Source organism: Strix aluco, unplaced genomic scaffold (genome assembly GCF_031877795.1).
Source record: "Strix aluco isolate bStrAlu1 unplaced genomic scaffold, bStrAlu1.hap1 HAP1_SCAFFOLD_82, whole genome shotgun sequence".
NCBI lineage: Eukaryota > Metazoa > Chordata > Aves > Strigiformes > Strigidae > Strix > Strix aluco.
The window spans coordinates 547,612-566,311 of record NW_027436638.1 but is presented as its reverse complement, the minus strand read 5'-3'; the positions used below and the strand labels follow the sequence as shown (position 1 = coordinate 566,311).

The 18,700-nt window shown below is 47.8% G+C and overlaps 1 protein-coding gene across 1 annotated transcript; it reads left to right on the top strand.

Annotated features, from left to right (window-relative positions):
• Nucleotides 1–16,610: 16,610 nt before the first annotated feature.
• Nucleotides 16,611–18,425, top strand: LOC141919093 (uncharacterized). Its single transcript, XM_074814078.1, has one exon. It carries the CDS (start codon nt 16,800–16,802, stop codon nt 18,423–18,425), a length of 1,626 nt encoding a protein of 541 aa, XP_074670179.1. The 5' UTR covers nt 16,611–16,799.
• The last annotated feature ends 275 nt before the right edge of the window (nt 18,426–18,700 follow it).

Below are 18,700 nucleotides of genomic sequence, written 5' to 3'. Positions count from 1 at the left end.
GCAAAGCTAACTGTCCAGTCAGAAAGAATTATACCACATTATATATATCACATTATATCATGTGATTCTCACTAGCATTATAAAAGGCTTGCTTCACCGCAATAAAATTGACATTGCTTAATCATGTTGATTGTCGGCATGTCCGTATCTCCCACACCTGTGTCATTGTAGTCTTTAGTCTTTCACAGTGTTTTGTCTCCATTACTCACTGAGGTGTTATCGCCCATATATCATCCACCGTTCTGGCATTCTCACATGGCAGGCCACACCTGGGCATCTACGTCACATCACCTCAGCATCGTTGTGTGTACTGTCAGGCTGTGTCTCTTGGTCTGGCATTAACTCTACCCTGTGTGGTACTCTTGCATCCTTAGGTCATGTTTGTGAGCATGTAGACGTGTGTGTTTGAGGTGGAGCTGCTTTGTGTGTTTGTAGCCATTCTGGATGGGGTGGAATGGTCCCAGAAGGGGATGATGATTTGTCGGTGAGCGTGGCCTGTTCGGGTGGAGATTGTGTAGGTTGGTTTTGGGGATAGGCAGTAGATATTGGCAAGCAGGCTCTAGAGTTCCTTCTTTTGCCTTTTGCAGGTACAATAGGGCCACCGGGAATCCAGAAGCAAATGCTTCCATGAAGTTTTCCAGAGTGTACAAAATGAAGCAAAGAAGGACCGGGAGCAGTGCACAGAGGGGAACATATTCCTCTTCTTCCAACTATGAGGGCCTGCGGTGTGGAATCATATGAAGTGATTGTGATGGCTTGAGGTGCATGATGATGCAGTTGGGGTGATCTGCCACTCCGGGAGGTGATGGTTAGATAGAGTAGATACTGAATGAGTGTTAGTTTTGGAAGGCATCTATCCTTGTATGTGAGGATGTTTTTCATTTCAGGGTATATTGAATTTAGAGAAAGTTAATGTGTCTTTTAAAAATAAAGAAACTCTTGAGCAGGGGGATTTCTTTATCTCCCTGACCTGGTTTATTGTCGCTTAGTCCTGGCCGCTCTGTCAGGTGATGTTCATGGCCAGCGTTTGGGTGGAGGTTAGGCTCAGGCCGTGGCGTTTGCAGGCAGGGTGATTTTTAGAGGCCTTCAGGAACCACGTTCCGAGGAGTGCCACAGCAGTGGGTCAAGGAAGTGTTGTGGGGGTCAGGTGGCCGGGTGGGTTTCCTGAGAGCAGGGGGTGGTTAGTGGGGTAGCTGAATGAGTGGTGTGTTTAGTATGTGTCTGCCTGTGCATGAGTGTTTAATGTTTTTTTTTTTTTTCTTGCAGGTGGAGTTGAATTTTTTGAGTAGTTAGGGGGAAAAAAAAAAAAAAAAAACAAACCAAAAACAGCCAGGGAATTCTTTTTTTTTTTCCCCCAGCTGGGTTTTTTTCCCCGGTCCTGGCCACTCTGCGAGGCGACAATCATCGCCAATGTTTGGACACGGAGAGGTCTAGGGCCGGGGTTTTTGCAGGCAGGGCGATTTTGGAGGCCTCCGGGAACAGTGTTCCCGAGGAGCCATGCAGCCATGGGGTGAGGGACATGTCGTGGTGGTCCTGTACTGGGATGGCTTTGAGAGCAGGGGGTGGTTAGTGGGGTAGCTGAATGTGTGGTGTGTTTAAAACGTGTTTGCCTGTGCATGGCTGTTTAATGTAATGTAGGGGTTTTTCTGTTGTTGCAGGTGGAGTGTTTTGAGTAGTCAGAAAAAAAACGAAAAAACAACCCAGCTGGGGGATTTATTTTTCACCCTGGTCCTGGCCACTCTGCAAGGTGATGATTGTTACCAGTGTTTGGATGCGGAGCAGTCTAGGGATGGAGTTTTTGGCAGGCAGGGTGATTTTTGAGGTCCTTGGGAATGGTGTTCCTGGACTCACGTATGTCATAGTAGTCTCTAAACAGTTATGAATGTAGTTAGTATGCCCTACGTACAGACATGATCCTAATGGGCATGTGTGAAATGACCATAAATGCTGAGAGGGGTAATAGTGGTAGGTAAAGCACTTGTAATGGTTTTGGGGTTTTTGAATTCCATAAGTTTTTGTGTAGTGTAGGTTCAATAAAGGTGTATTTGCTGTTGGTTCCAAGGTTTAATAAGGATGTAAAAGGTGGTTTGTAATGTGGGTTTAGTGAAGGTGTACTTGCAGTGCTTGTAAGGTTTCCAAAGTAAATAAAAGCTTTGTGCAAGGTAGGCTCAATGAAGCTGTATTTGCTCTTGGTTCTAACTTTATTAAATAAGTAAAAGCTGTTCTGTAATGCAGTTCTAACAAAGGTGTATTTGTTGGGGTTGGCTCTTGTGTGGTTTCTCTGGATGTGTAAGTTTGTCTCTATGTGTTTGCCGTTTGTCTCTGTCTCTCTCGCCATGTGTCTGACTTTGTCTCTCTGATTTTGTCTCTCTGTGTCTCTCTCAGACTTGGACTTTGTGTCTGTATTTCTCTCTTTGTCTCTTTTAGTTAATTGGTAATTAGCAGTACTAGAACATGGCTGTTGCCAGGGAGTAATCATTAAAAAAAAATTTAAACTACATTACTCCCTGGTAATTTGGCCATGTTCTACTGCTGCACCACACTTACTATTTTTATTCTTTTACTGTATAATATTAATACACCACACACCTGACACCAATGAATAAACCCCTACCCCCCCCATAACACCCACCACCACACAACAACATAACATCCTCCACCTACACTCACTCCATCACAACCTATACCAATAACAACAAGTAGGTGTGGCTATGGTTAGTAGGTGGGGCTGGGGGTAGGGTTAGGATTACTGGGGTTAGGGCCAGGGGTGGGACTAGGGTTACTAGGCAGAGCTGGAGATGGGGCTACAGTCACTAGATGTGGCTGGGGGCTGGGTCAAGGGTTACTAGGTGGGGCTGGGGGCTGGGTGAAGGGTTACTAGGTGGGGCTGGGGGTGGGGTTAGGGTTACTAGGCAGGGCGAGGGGTGTGGTTACGGTTAGAGGGTGGACTCAGCGGCAGGATTAGGGGTTGGGGTTAGGGGTTACGAGTTGGGGGTAGGGCAGTTAGGGTTAGGGCAATAAGGGTTAGGCATTATGGTGATTAGGGTTGGGGTTAGGGGTTTGAGTTAGGGTTAGGGTTAGTGTGTCGGATAAGGGCTAGGGTGTCAGGTTAGGGGTTAGGGTGAGGGTTAGGGTTGGGGTTAGATTTACATGTTAGGGTTAGGGGAGGGTTAGGGTTAGGATTAGGGTTAGGGTAGGGGAAGAGGTTAGGGTTAGTGGTTAAGATTAGGGTGAGGGTTAGGGGTTATGGTTAGGGTTAGGTTTTAATGTTGGGGGTTAAGGGTTGGGGTTAGGGTTAAGGTTATGGGTTTGGGTTAGTGTTTAGGGGTAGGTCTTAGGTGTTAGGGGTTGGGGGTTGGGTTAGGATTGAGGGTGAGGGTGAGTTAGGGGTAGGTTTAGGGGTTAGGGTTGGGTTAGGTTTCAGATTAGGGTTAGATTTACATGTTAGGGTTAGGGTCAAGGGAAGGATAGGGATTAGGATTAGGGTTAGGGTAGGGGAAGGAGTTAGGGTTAGGGATTAGGGTGAGAGTTAAGGTTAGGGGTAGGGTTTAGGTGTTGGGGCTTTAGGTTTAGAGTTTAGGGTTAGGTCTTGGGGTTAGGGTTAGGAGTTAGGGGACAGTGTTATGGACGGGGTTAGGGGTTAGGTCTAGGTGTTGGAGGTTAGGGATAGGGTTAGGGGTTAGAGGTTAGGGTTAGGGGTTAGGGTTAGGTTTTAGGGGTTAAGGGTTGGGGTTAAGGGTTGGTGTTAGGGGTTAGGGGTGTTAGGGTTAGGGCTGGGGGTTAAGGGTTAGGGATTAGAGTTAGGGGTTAGGGTTTGGGCTTAGAGGTTAGGTTTAGGGGTTAGGGTTATGCATTAGGGTTAGGGTTATTGTTAGGGGTTAGGTATTGGGATTAGGGGTTGGGGATAGGGGTTAGGGCTGGGGGTAAGGGATTAGGTTTAGGGGGTAGGGTTAGGAGTTAGTGTTAGGGGTTAGGGTTTAGTGGTACGCATTAGGGGTTAGGGGTAGCGGGTTAGGGGTAGGAGTTGTTAGGGTTTTGGGTTTAGAGTTTAGGATTAGGGTTTAAGGGGAGGGGTTAGGGTTTAGGGTTAGCGATTAGGGTTTTGGGGTTAGGGTAAGGGGTTAAGAGTCAGTGTTAGGGTTAGGGGTTAGAGGTTAGGGTAAGGTTGTAGGGCTTGGGGGTTAGGGTTAGCGGTTGGGGGTTGGGGTTAGGGCTTGGGCTTAGGGTTAGTGATTAGCGGTTGGGTTTAGGGTTAGTGATTAGGGGTTGGGTTCAGGGGTTAGTGTTAGGCTTTAGGGGTTGGGATTGGGGGTTAGGCGTTGGGGTTAGTGATTAGGGGTAGGACTTAGGGGTTGGGGTTCGTGATTGGGGGTAGGGCTTAGGGGTTGGGGTTGGGGGTAGGGTTTAGGGGCTGGGGTTAGGGTTAGTGATTAGGGGTAGGGCTTAGGGGTTGGCATTAGGACTTAGGGGTTGGGGTTAGGGTTAGTGATTAGAGGTTGGGGTTAGGGTTAGTGATTAGGGGTAGGGCTTAGGGGTTGGGGGTAGGGCTTAGGGGTTGGGGTTAGTGATTGGGGGTAGGGCTTAGGGGTTGGGGTTAGTGATTAGGGGTAGGGCTTAGGGGCGGGGGGTAGGGTTAGTGATTAGGGGTTGGGGTTAGGGTTAGTGATTAGGGGTAGGACTTAGGGGTTTGGGTTGGGGTTAGTAGGGGTAGGGCTTGGGGGTTGGGGTTAAGGTTTGGGGTTAGGGTTGGGTCTTAGGGGTTGGGGTTAGGGTTGGGACATTGGGGCTTAGAGGTTGGGGTTTGGGGGTTGGGATTAGGGTTAGTGATTAGGGGTTGGGGTTAGGGTTAGTGATTAGGGGTTAGGGTTTAGGGGTTGGGGTTAGTTGTTGGTGTTAGGGATTGGGGTTAGGGTTATGGGTTATGGTTAGGGGTTAGGGTTATGAGTTAGTGTTTAGTGGTTAGGAGTTAGGTGTTAGGGTTAAGGATTAGTGGTTAGGTCTTTGGGTTAGGGTTAGGTTTAGTGTTGGGGTTAGGGTTTAGTGTTAGGGCTTGGGGTTAGTGGTTAGGGTTAGGCATTATGGTTAAGGGTTAGTGTTATGGTTAGTGTTAGGGGGTAGGATTTGAGTTAGGGGTAAGGGTTAGGGGTTACTGTTGCAGGTTATGGGTTAGGTTTAGGGGTTAGGGGTTGGAGTTAGGGGTTATGGTTAGTGGTTATTGGTTAGGGCTTAAGTGTTAGGGCTTTGGGTTTAGAGTTTAGGGTTAGGTCTTAGGTTTACGACCTGGGGTTAGGGTTAGGGATTTGGGGTTAGGCGTAAGGATTAGGTCTTAGGTTTAGGGCTTAGGGGTCAGAGTTAGCGGTTAGGGTTTAGACGTTAGAGGTTAATGTTAGGGGTTAGGGTTTAGAGGTTAGGGTTATGGTTTAGGGTTAGGATTTACTGTTATGGTTTAAGGGTTAGGGGTTAGGGTTTGGGGTTAACGGTTAGGTTTAGGACTTGGGGTTAGGGTTTAGGGTTAGGGCTTAGGGCTAGGGCTTAGGAGTGAGGTGCTAGGGCTTAGGAGTGAGGGGTTAGGGCTAGGGTTTAGGAGTGAGGGGTTAGGGGGTTAGGGTTTGGGATTAGGTCTTGGGCTTAGGGCTTGGTCATATGGTTAGGGACTAGACTTAGGTTTAGGGCTTAGTGTTAGGGTTTAGGGGTTAGGGCTTGGGGTTTAGTGGTTAGGGCTTGGGGGTTGGGGGTTAGGGTTTGGGGTTAGGGCTAGTTCTTATGGTTAGGACTTGTGGTTGGGGACTAGATTTAGGGTTAGGGCTTGTGGTTAGGGACTAGATTGAGGGTTAGGGCTTAGTTTTAGGGGTTAAGGTTTAGGGTTATTGTTATGGGTTAGCGCTTAGGGTTAGGGTTTAGGTTTAAGGGTTAGGTTTAGGGGTTAGGGTTAGGGGTTAGGGTTATGGTTAGTGGTTAGCTTTAGGGATATGGTTAGGGATAGGTGTTAGGCTTAGGGGTTTGGGTTATAGGTTAGTGTTAGATTTAGGGTTAGGGCTTGGGGTAAAGGGTTAGGTTTCGGGGGTAGGGTTAGGGGTTAGTGTTAGAGGTTAGAAGTTAGGGTTATGGGTTAGTGTTTAGGGGTTAGGAGTTAGGACTTAGGGTTAGGTTTAGGGCTTAGGGTTAGGGGTTATGGGTAGGGGTTAGTGGTTAGGGTTTGGGATTAAGGGTTAGTGTTAGGGTTAGGGTTTAGGGTTTGGGGTTAGGGATTAGGGTTAGGGGTTATGGTTAGGGTTAGTGTAGGGGTTAGAGCTCGGGGTTAGGGGTAGGTGTTAAGGTTTAGGGGGTAGTGTTAGGGTTTATGGCTTAGGGTTAGTGCTTAGGTTTAGGGGTTAGGCTTAGGGCTTGTGTTATGGGTTAGCTTTAGGGTTAGGGTTTGGCACTAAATGTTAGGGTTTAGGTTTAGGATTCAGGGTTATGGATTAAGGTTCGGGGTAAGGGTTAGTGGTTAGGGATTAGGGTTAGGTGTTAGGGGTTAGAGTTAGGAGTTAGGTTTATGGGTTAGTGTCCCGATCCAATATCGGGGCGGGTTCTTAAACGATCCCAAGAGCGAGATTAAGACACAAACGAGGTCAAATGCTGTATAACCTTGTGAGCTTTATTTCCCGTAACAATTAGTAATAGCGATAGGACAGAGAGAAAAGGAAAGAGAAAGTCAGAATCCCTAAGCCAGAAAACGGTAGAGATGCAGCTAATTACCGCCACCACCAGGGATCCAACGATGTTGCGTAGACTCGGCCTCGGTGCAGGTGGTGGTGCTCCAAGCTCCGCCGAGGTCCCAGCTCCAGGTAACAGGTGTCGAAGCAGGTTGCAAAGACGGTGGCACCAAGAGAGGCGTACGCAGTCCTTTAGTCCCCACGATTTCCCCGAAGAGTCCGCCCATTTCCACGGAGCTCATTGTAATATGTGCCGCCCCGTGGTCCTCCATACGCGCATGCCCAGGTGTTCTGGCGGGGGGGGTCGACCTGCAGTGCCTTCAGCCTTTGCACGTCTTCCTCGTCCCGCACCCAGCTCGCGCGCAGGTACAGCTTGGCAGGCACTGCCAAGGCTGTCATTGTTCTCACTTTGAGCGGATGTCGTGGTTTTTTCGGGGACTCTGTAGCGTACTCCTTCAGAACAACAGGATGCTGGGGGTGGGAAGTGGTGGTCGCGGAGCAGCAATGTTGAGACAAACAATGTCTAACACAGTTCCTTACAGTTAGGGTAAGGGGTTAGGGTTAGGGGTTTAGGTTAGTGGCTATGGTTAGGGGTTAGGGTTAGCTGTTGGTGTTAGGGATTAGGGTTAGGGGTTTAGGTTAGTGGCTATGGTTAGGGGTTAGGGTTAGCTGTTGGTGTTAGGGATTGGGGTTGGGGTTGTGGGTTATGGTTAGGGCTTAGGGTTAGGGTTATGGGTTAGTGTAAGTGGTTAGAGTTTAGAATTTAGGGTTAGGGTTAGGTTTAGTGTTGGGGTTAGGGGTTATGGGTTAGGCTTAGGGGTTAGGGTTAGGGGTTATGGTTAGGTTTTAGTGTTAGGGCTTGGGGTTAGTGGTTAGGGTTAGGCGTTAGGGTTAGGGGCTAGTGTTATGGCTAATGTTAGGTGTTAGGAATTGTGTTAGGGGTTAGGCTTAGGTGTTAGTGTTGCATGTTATGGGTTGGGGGTAGGGTTAGGGGTTAGTGTTGTGGGTTAGGGTTATGTGTTGGGGCTTAAGGGTTGGGACTTAGGGTTACGGGTTAGGGTTATGATTAGGGATTGGGGGTAGGGGTTAGTGTTAGGGGCTGATTTAGGGCTTAGGGGTTATGTTTAGGGTTAGCGTTAGGGGTTAGGGTTAGGTTGAGAGGTTAGGTCTTGGGTTATGTGTTATGCTTGGATTTTAGGGTTAAGTGTTAGGGGTTAGGGTTAGGTTTAGGGGTTAGGGTTAAGGTTAGTAGTTAGGTGTATGTGTTAGGGGTTAGGGTTAGTAGTTAGGACATGGGGTTACGGGTTAGGGATAGGGGTTGGGGTTAGGATTTATGTGTTAAAGTTAGGGGTTAGGGTTAGGGGGTTGGGGTTAGGGGTTTGGGTTAAGGATTAGGGTTAGGGCTTAGGGATAGGGCTTGTGTTAGGGTTTAAGGTTAGGGCTTGGCGTTATGTCCTGAACCTAGAGACAGGTTGTCACGTCCCGCTCAGACGAGGGGGACAAGTGACTCAGATTCGCAAATCCCCAATGGAGCGGACAACAAGTCTCCAAGTCTAAACATTTATTAACTACTCACAATGTACTAATTGAACACACGATAGTTGGCTAAGTATATAGCAAGTTGTGGCAAGCAATATAATATGCCTTGCATTGCTTAATAGGAAAGGGAAAAGAGGGAGATAGAGGGAATGGGGAAACACAGATCACTGGTCTGGGTTTCTGCGCTGATCCCGCTGCCGAGGGTTCCGGGAGGCACAGGAGACATCCGTCTTTTTCGCTGACATCCGTCTTCTTCGCTTCACTGCACTCTCTCTCCTCGGGGCGCGCCCCCCCCCCCCCCTTCCCTTCTTGATTTATACCCACTTTCCTTGGGTCCATCCCCTAGGTCGACCCCCATACCTACGTATCCCATGTACGGGGAGGGGTGAGGTGTTTCATGGGATGATGTAATTAGCATGATCATGTTAGCCCTCGTTAGCATATTGAGGGGTGTTAACTTTAATATGCATTTCGTGGATAATGAAGCAAAGGTCATTCACCGGACAGATGGCCCTTGAAGTTTTGGCCAGGTGCACCAGAGCAGAGCCGTCCTGTCTTCACAGGGCTCCCTCCTCCAGTCCCATCTTGTGTTATTCGGGCAGCCTTATCAGCTTCGACCTCCACAGAATGCACCCTGTGACTCATAGTTTTGTCTTGCGAGTGTTTGAGGCATTTCTTTGATCAGCCTCAACTCTTGCTTTCTCAGGCTGTTTTTCTTAGTTTCTCACAGGCCTGGTTTCTCGTCTCTCACATCCCACCCCGTGACTCAAACACTCCAAGTTCTTCTTTGACCATTGTGATCCCAAAAGGTATAGGGAAAAGGAAGACAGAAGGTGAGAGAGCATATAGCTAATTGCTGCAAGGCATACTATTAAAAGCAAAAATTTGCATAATATCACAATACTAATATTTACAAGCCATCCTCCCCACCCCGTGAGTCCTGAGGATCCCAGTGATGTGATCCATGACCCAGGGTTCCATCCATCAAACTAGTCCATCAGTCAATAAAAAGGTTCTCACTTCCTGTTGTTGATCATCTTCATCATGGCACGGTCTCCTCTATAGAGGTGGTGGCATTGTGGATGATGATATAGTATTCTCCCTCAGTTAGATTCAGCACACTGCACAGTCCATGTTCCTTCAGCAATGCTAGCCAGATTCTGCAACGTCATCTTAGATGCTTGTTGGGTCTGCACCTTTAATTCCTTAAAGGCATATCTTGTTAGTACATATAATTGCTAAGTTAAATTTTCTAAAACTATTTGAGGTTACACAATGACATTATCAGGTCTATAAGGATTTAAATGGGAATACAATTTAATATTCAGGTACAATTCGTTAATGCTTAATTTGTGGGATCAGACCCCTTCAACTAGTCTTTGATGACTGCATCTTGCTGTTGATGGATGTGGTGTTGTAAGGACCACATACAGTTATATGAGCTAGCACTGTGATCTGTTTGGTATTTGCAAGCACCAGTTTGCAGTCACAGGTGGCTCACAGGCTTCCTTTATTTTGGAGGTGATTCCCAATAAGGTAACTTAAGGCACAACTCCAGGTTAACCTTCTAATAAGTGAACTCATTAAATGTACCTGTAAAATTTCCTGGATTGTTGATTGTAATTGATTGGCAATGATTTATTCCACACTCAGCAGGTATGATTCCACAAATTATATAATAATGTAAGCAGATTACAAATAATAACTAGCCAACAATGCCTACAACCATTGAAAGTGCTAAAAGTAACACAGGTCTCCTGTTGTCCAGGATCAATGCCCTGTAAAACACATATATACATGACAAAACAATGATGGTTAGAAAGAAGGGACAATCCACCTGGTATTGATGCGGTATTCTTTCCCATGGGCATCAGTAGCCACCCATGAACAAATATTGATGGGAGTTTTTAGGGTTAGGGGTACTTGCCCCACAGTGGGCAAGTCTACTAGAACAGGTTGTCCAGGATAATGGAGCGGGTTTGCAGGGTCTTTAGTCTCTTTTTTCCTGGCGAGTATGGACAGAGGCTTAGGACAGAATGCGGTAAGTCGTGGGCACCCATTAATTCCCCACCGGCTGTTTATCTTCATTACTGCGTCTGACACCCGTTGTGGCCATCCTGGTTCGAGGGGTTTTAGGGCCTGCTTTAACAGTCCATTGGTGCGTTCCACAATTCCATTTGCTTGGGGATAGTATGGAGTATGGAAAATCCACTGAATTCCTTCATCTTGAGCCCACTCCTGAACCACCCCGGCAGTAAAGTGACTACCGTTGTCTGATTGGATCGATTTGGGCTTAGGCAAGCAGCTAAACCAACGTTTTAACCCCTTCACCGTATTTTCTGTAGTTGCTCGAGATACAGCTTCTGCTTGAGTTAGGCCTGATACTATTTCCACCCCCACCAATACATAACGTTTTCCCTCAGAGAGCCGGAAAGGGCCAATATAATCCACCTGCCAGGTGTCCCATAGTCCCTTGTTGTCCCTTAGGTGTAGGGGTTGGTCCTTAAGAGGGTTGTGCTCTCCCAGCCGAGTACGACACAGACTACATGCTGAAATAATGGTATTGCACAATTCCCTGGTTACGGACCATCCCCTGCTTATCGCTTCTTTAAACAAATCTTTGCTTCCTGAATGACCCCGCTTTACATGCAGCCATTCCAGTAAGTGTTCCCATTTCTCCTCCTCACCTTCTGTAGCAGTTCTCATCAAACGAGTCATTGAATCCACCTGGTTGTTTAGCAGGTGGGCAGGGTGATTTCCTGACTGGTGTGCAGCAACCCATCCTACTAAAAAGGACTTCCGTTTTGCAATGTTTAAGATTTCCTCCCACTTTTCACGCTGCCACACTGGTACCCGATTTACTTCCCAGTGGTTTTGTTCCCAAAATGTAAGCCATTCGGTACATCCCTTGAATACGGCATAGGAGTCTGTGTAAATAAATACTGGTTCTGTAGTCTCAGCTTCTTTAACAATCACGCTCCATACCGCTGTTAACTCTCCCACCTGAGCACTTCCCTCACCCTCTGTTATGATTCGGTCCCCCGAGTCAACATGCAGTGCTACTGCTCGGTATTTCCATACCTTTCCCTCTCTTCTAGAAGATGCATCGGTGAACCATACATTCTTTAGATGGGTTTCAAATGGGGGAGCAGGTTTTATGTATGAGGGAGGAGGTTCAGGGTGGTCAGAAGGTGGATCTTGTATTTTGAGCACTTTAGGTGCCCCCTCCTCTATCTGATATGTGTGGCAGTAATGATCTAATTGTGCATACCACTTCCTCACTGTGTCTCGCTGCGCAACCCCCACAGGAGGGGGGGTTCCAGCCAGTACTGGTTTCAGGACCTTAAAGGGTCCTCGTAGAATGATTAGTTGCTGCCTTATGATTTTTTCAGCTTCCTGCAAAGCTAGGGTAACCACAAAAAGACCCTTCTCCCAGATCGAGTAACGCTTTTCTGCATCTTTGAAACTGCGCGAATGAAACCCTATAGGGCGAGTGGTACCCTCCGGCCCACGTTGCCACATATGTATGGATAGTCCATGAATTGCAAAACCCCACTCAATTTGGAATGGATCTGTTGGATGTATCGGCCCTAAAGCCTGATATACTCCAGCCTCAAAGATTAACAGCTTTAAGGCTTCTTCATGGACAGGAGTCCAGTCCCAAGTAGCCCTTTTGCGTGTTAAATCATATAAAGGACGAGCTATGATGGAAAAATCGGGAATATGTTTCCTCCAAAATACCAGCAAGCCTAAGGCATGTTGCAGCTCCTTCTTATTTTCAGGGCTCTTTACTTCTTCCAGGGTAGTTAAAGTTTCTGGGGGAATACACACTGTTCCTCCCCGCCACCAAATACCCAGAAACTTTACCTCAGAGGATGGGAGTTGTACCTTTTCAGCTGGAATTTGGAGCCCTAAATTTTCTAGGTGGGTGATTATCTCTGTCTGGGTCTGTCCCACTGCAGCAGCATCAGAGCCACCAATCAGAACATTGTCAATATATTGATATATCCTGACCCCTTCCCTTGGAGGGATTTGAGCAAGCTCCTGTGCTAGTGCATAATGAGCGATGGTCGGCGAATGGCAGTATCCCTGGGGGAGACGTGTAAAAGTAAATTGCACGCCTTCCCATGTAAAGGCAAAGCGATCTCTGTCTGCCTCCTGTATGGGGACCATAAAGAACATATCTTTCACATCAATAGTTGCTAAGATCTGGTGGGCTTGTTCCTGTATGGTTGCAATCAGTTCAGCTATGTTAGGCACTGCAGCTGTTAGAGGACCTGTATTGGCATTTAATCGCCGATAGTCAATTGTCAGACGCCACTTTCCGTTAGGTTTACGGACTGGCCACACTGGGGAATTATAGGGTGAGTGAGTTGGAACGATTATCCCTTGCTCCCGCAGCTCTGCTATTACCGGAGTGATCCCCTCCCTTGCACCTAACGGTAAGGCGTAAGGTTTCACATTAACAGTTTTAGAAGGAGGAAGCGCAGGCGCTTGCTGTAGAAGTCTTATAGAGGCAGTTGGGGACCCAAATTTCCATTCCCTTCCTTTTGAATCCACCCAGGCTTGTCCCTTCAATAGGTCAAGTCCCAGGATATTTGTGGGGAAATTTCCCAGGATCATCATAGCCTCTGTTGCAGTTTCATTCCCAGGTAACCAGCATTTCACCCGAGCAGTCGGCTGTGGCTTAGAGTCCCCGAAAACATCTGTAACCCAGATCTGCTTTTTGTCAGCAATTATGCTATTCCGCTTGGCAACCTCAGTTTGGAGTGCTGAAATCTGAGCACCCGTATCTACTAGAAACGTAACTGGAGTTTTAAAGGGACCGAGCGGAAAGGTAATCAACAAGTCTCCTTTAGTATTCTCTGTGAGCCTCCTTAAGTGGACCCACCCGCCATCCCCCGGCTCACTTACTGGGGATGGCGCATCCAGTTTCCCGACCCTAAATCAATCAAGTCTTCTTCAGGGGCAGTTGGTGTTTGAGAAGCAATTACCACCATCTCGTTAGTTTCCAGCTCTGTCCCTCCCTTTTCTCGAAAGGTCCGCTCGGTTGGGGGGGGCAGCTTTCTTTTGTCTTTCCAGGCTCGAATGAGCTTTTCTAAAACTGTAGTACGCATACCATCCATTAACTCTCGGGGAATCCCCTGTCTAATTCCCTCAGTCCACAAGAGGTTTCTCTTTGCTCTTAAAACTTGCGGAGGGGAAGGAGGCGGATTTTCCTGCTGTTCCACTCTGCGTACCGAGGGCTTAGGTTTACCCGTTCCCCTGGTAAGGCCCATTCTCCGGCCATAATTTATTAAGTCCTGAGCTATCTCTCCCCAGGTCATGGCTTCTCCCCCCGCCCGTCTCCCCCCTCGCGGGGCTAATGCATTCCGCAAACGATCTTGTAATTGTACTGCATGTGATTTCAAAGAGTCCGGCAAACCCCGAATCAGGGGAGTCATTTGATCAGGGTTAGCAATTAATAGCATTGGGGAAGGCTGCTGCGGAACCAAACGCCTGTCATGCATTAATTGGAGACAAGCAGCCTTCTGCAGACTTTCAGTCAAATGATTTACGGTTGGGGTCTCAATACATACTGGATCCCCCCTTTCCAAGGGGTCCAGACCCCCAGCCCAATAAGCAGCTCGTTGAGTTAACGACCATGGCTCTCTCTGGTCATCAGTAACTAAGAAAACCCCTGGCCCCCAGTATCCCTGGGCCTCATCTTCTGATAACAAAATTCGGTCGCCACCAGTCAAAGATACCCTCCACACGTATTCAGTCTCAGTTTCCTGAGCTAGTCTGGTATATTTCTCCTGAATTTTTGCAAGCTCAGTCGCTGGATATGGTGTAGTTCGAATGGTGACCTGTGGAGCTCTTCCACCCTGACCCTCGGTGGTCTCCGTTTTAATTAATGGTCTTAAATTTGCCCCCTCATTTTCGGGGTAAAAAATTTCTCGGCTTATCTCTAAATCCTTTGTTGGATACAAGGGTCTGGCTGCTGCTTTTGCCAGACTCATAACTCCCTGTTCACTATCCGGAACAGAGCCGAGATCTGTCCGGTTGCAGGTTTCTTGTTCATTCCTCTCTTTTTCGGACCGTGAGATTTTTTCTCGGTCCAAGGCATCTAACAGAGCCATGTGAAATCGCTGAGAGGTGTTACGCTCATCAGCTAATTGGCTTTTCAGAACTTCAGTTTGCTCTTGCCAGAGTTTAGCTTTTTGTTCAGTAACTTTACGTTCCTCAACCAATTGATCCTGGAGAGCTTTTACCAGATCTTGTAAGGATTTGATCATTTCCCCTTCTAATTGTTTCTTAACATGTTTATCTTTTTGGGCTGCAGTCAGTGCTGCCCCTAATACAGCGCACACTACAGCTTTTCCTTTGCCTGGTCGCGACCCTTGCACCCCCGCAAGTGCACTGATATAGCTTGCCACTGCTTCTGGATTATGCCAATTATCGTGGGCCCAAACCTCTACTAAATGAGGAGGACAAGCCTTATACTCCTTCAATTTCTCAAAAATAGGGGAGCAGTCAAGCACCGACATTTCCTGGCCAGTCATGGCTTGCCACTGCTCGAACCTCTCCTGGCTTAGAGCTGAGAGGTCACTTCCCGATTCTCCCTGTCCTTATCGGATAGAGAATCGGTATCCCTCCGACCCTCTCCCAGCGTAGAGCTGAGGGGCCAATTCCCAGTTCTCCCTGTCCGAGTTGGTCGGATAGAGAACCAGTATCTCATAAGACTTTCCGACACCGAAGGGGATCCTGCCGACTACGCCAATTTTAATGTCACGTCCCGCTCAGACGAGGGGGACAAGTGACTCAGATTCGCAAATCCCCAATGGAGCGGACAACAAGTCTCCAAGTCTAAACATTTATTAACTACTCACAATGTACTAATTGAACACACGATAGTTGGCTAAGTATATAGCAAGTTGTGGCAAGCAATATAATATGCCTTGCATTGCTTAATAGGAAAGGGAAAAGAGGGAGATAGAGGGAATGGGGAAATACAGATCACCGGTCTGGGTTTCTGCGCTGATCCCGCTGCCGAGGGTTCCGGGAGGCACAGGAGACATCCGTCTTTTTCGCTGACATCCGTCTTCTTCGCTTCACTGCACTCTCTCTCCTCGGGGCGCGCCCCCCCCCCCCCCTTCCCTTCTTGATTTATACCCACTTTCCTTAGGTCCATCCCCTAGGTCGACCCCCATACCTACGTATCCCATGTACGGGGAGGGGTGAGGTGTTTCATGGGATGATGTAATTAGCATGATCATGTTAGCCCTCGTTAGCATATTGAGGGGTGTTAACTTTAATATGCATTTCGTGGATAATGAAGCAAAGGTCATTCACCGGACAGATGGCCCTTGAAGTTTTGGCCAGGTGCACCAGAGCAGAGCCGTCCTGTCTTCACAGGGCTCCCTCCTCCAGTCCCATCTTGTGTTATTCGGGCAGCCTTATCAGCTTCGACCTCCACAGAATGCACCCTGTGACTCATAGTTTTGTCTTGCGAGTGTTTGAGGCATTTCTTTGATCAGCCTCAACTCTTGCTTTCTCAGGCTGTTTTTCTTAGTTTCTCACAGGCCTGGTTTCTCGTCTCTCACACAGGTCTTAGGGGGTAGTGGTTAGGGGTGAGGTCTTATGGTTAGGGTTTATGATTAGACCTTAGGGTTAGGGGTAGGGTTAGGGATTAGGGGGTTGGGTTTTAGGGTTAGGGCTTAGGGTTAAGGGTTCGGGATAGGGGTTTGGGTTGGGGTTATGGTTAGGGTTTATGGGGTATCGCTTAGGGTTAGGGCTTAGAGGTTAGTGTTAGGGGCTAGGTCTTAGGGTTAGGGGTTTGGGTTAGTGATCGGTTATCGCTTAGGGTTAGGGGTTATCTCTTTTGGTTAGGGTTTAGGGTTAGGGTTAGGACGTAGTGTTAGGGTTATTGTTAGGGCTTGGGGTTAGAGTTAGGCTTTAGGGGTTAGGGTTAGGGGGTTAGGGTTTAGGGGTTAGGGGTTGTAAGGAACTGTATTAGACATTGTTTGTCTCTACATTGCTGCTCCGAGACCACCACTTCCCGCCTTGACACCTTCGGCACCTGTTACTTGGACCTGAGACCCCGGCGGCGATTGAAGCTCCTCCACCTACATCACGGCTGAGCCGACGGAACATCGCTGGATCCCTGGTGGTGGCGGTAACTAGTTGCACCTCTACCGTTTTTCTGGCTTAGGGATTCTGACTTTCTCTTTCCTTTCCCCTCTGTCCTATCGCTGTTATCAGTTGTTACAGAAAATAAAGTTCACAAGATTGTACAGCATCTGACCTCGTTTGTGTCTTAGTCTCGCTCTTGGGATCGTTTAAGAACCCACCCCGATATTGGATCGGGACATTTTAAATTGGTGTCACGGACAGGATCCCTTGAGGCGAGAGTGTTGTACTTTCTTACTGTGTTGGATTTAAGCGTCTCAGGACGACTTTACCCACTTCGTGTTACAATAAGTTGTGACCTCCTGAGGCTGAATAGGGGAAATTGTGGACAGAGAGGCTGTATTTGGATTAGGATTAGGTGCGACCTCCTGAGACTGGACAGGGGAAGTCTCTATGTCAAAGTGTGACCCTCTCAGGACGCATATCCCCTTTTTAGTTGGAAAGAGAAAATTGATGGGAACCTTGCCGGCAGTCGATGTTTGTGATGAGGTGCTCTTGCGGGGCGAAGGAATAGATAAGTTATATGATCTTTTGGAGGCGCACCGGTCTCGTCCCTCGGTCCAGGGACTTGATTGGGCGAGAAAACATTGGTTCCAGGTGCAGAGTCTGGTGGATAGAATCAGGGTGTTACAAAAGGAAGCTAAAGTTAAGAAGGGAAAAGGAAAATCTATAATTTGTGCAGTACTAGGAGCGAGTCTAGTAGCTGCGATGGAAGAGAAAAAAGAGAAGTCTCGCCAAGATGACATTGTCATAGACTCCCTGCAGTCGGCCATACAAAGCCTGCAGAATCAATTGAGAGAAGCCAAAGAAGTAATAGAGGAGCAAAAGGAGCAAATCATGATACTGAAGAGTGAGTTGAGGGAACAACTTTTGGCAGAGACAGACACACTGGCGGAGGCACAAGTGAAGCTTTTAGAGAAAGGAATACGTCAAATTTACCCACAAGGGGATCTGCAGAAGGCAAAGGAAACCGTAGAAAGTCTTCCCCATATGTATCCTTTGGTCAAAACAGAATATATATATGAGGACGATAGTGATAATCGTCCTCAAGTAATTACCAAAGAAGTCCCATTTACATCAACCGAATTGGCAAAGTTGAAAAAAGATTTTGCAAGGACTGCAAAGGAATCAGAGACGGAATATGTGTGGAGAGTGTCTTTGTCAGGAGGGGATGGAATCTTATTGTCAGAGAAGGAAGCAGAGGGATATTGGGGTCCGGGTGTGTTTTTGACTACCGGTGACCACCGAGCCCCATGGTCATTAACTCAGAGAGTCGCGTATTGGGCTGGAGGGCTGAACCCCTTGGAGAGGCGGGATCCCCTTGCCATAACAGGTACAGTGGATCAGCTAGTAGAAAGTGTGCAGAAGGCAGCCTGTCTGCAGATGATGTATGATCAGGAGCTCAAGCCTAATCAGGGCTCCCCGATGATGATGCCTGTGGACCCAGAGAGGATGACTCCCCTGATACGAGGACTTCCTGACTCCCTAAAACCCATTGGCATTCAGTTACAAGGAAAAATTCAAAATAGTTCCAATGTAGAGAGAATGACGGCCAGTCTTGAGGGGATAGTGACTCCTGACCACCGACAGCCAGGGAGGAAAGTATGGACATGGGGAGAGGTGGCCCAAGAACTAATTAATTTTGGGAGAAAGTATGGCCCCGTCAGCGGGTCGTCGCAAAGGATAGAAACCAGGATTTTACGGGCTGCAGAGAAAATTATCGGTCGACAATCATCTATGAAGAAGGGCCAAGGCCTGGGATCACCCCGATTTCAGAACTCTGGGAGAGAGAGACCCCTAACTCGACAGGGACTGTGGCAACTAGGGCTTCAGAAAGGTGTTCCCCGTGACTTGATGGATGGGCTTACCACGAAAAAATTAGAGCAACTTGTGTACAACTGGTCAGGACAAAAGGTCCCTTCCAGACCAACCCCAAGTGCCCCACCAATAGTGAGCGATCCACCCCTGATAGACCTTGGGGAGGAACCGACTGGAGAAAAGAAGGTGGCGGGAAACTAGACCCTCCGCCCCCTCAAGGTGAGGGGGGAGGCGGAGGATGGATGTTTATTAGACAACTCACCTGCAACCCGAAAGGGGACTTACTCATAACTGTTGCTGTAGGACCAAGGAAAAGACTAGTAACCTTTTTGATTGATACTGGGGCACAAATTACCGCGCTAACGCGGACCGAAGCAGAACAATGTGGAATTCCGATTCCCTCGAAAAATTTAATTGTCCTAAATGCCCTGGGAAAAACACAGTCAGTACCTATGACTCCGGTGACACTGTGGTTA

What these genes read in the sequence shown, in the direction of transcription:
- LOC141919093 (XM_074814078.1), top strand. Translation starts at nt 16,800, where the DNA reads ATGTCAAAGTGTGACCCTCTCAGGACGCATATCCCCTTTTTAGTTGGA.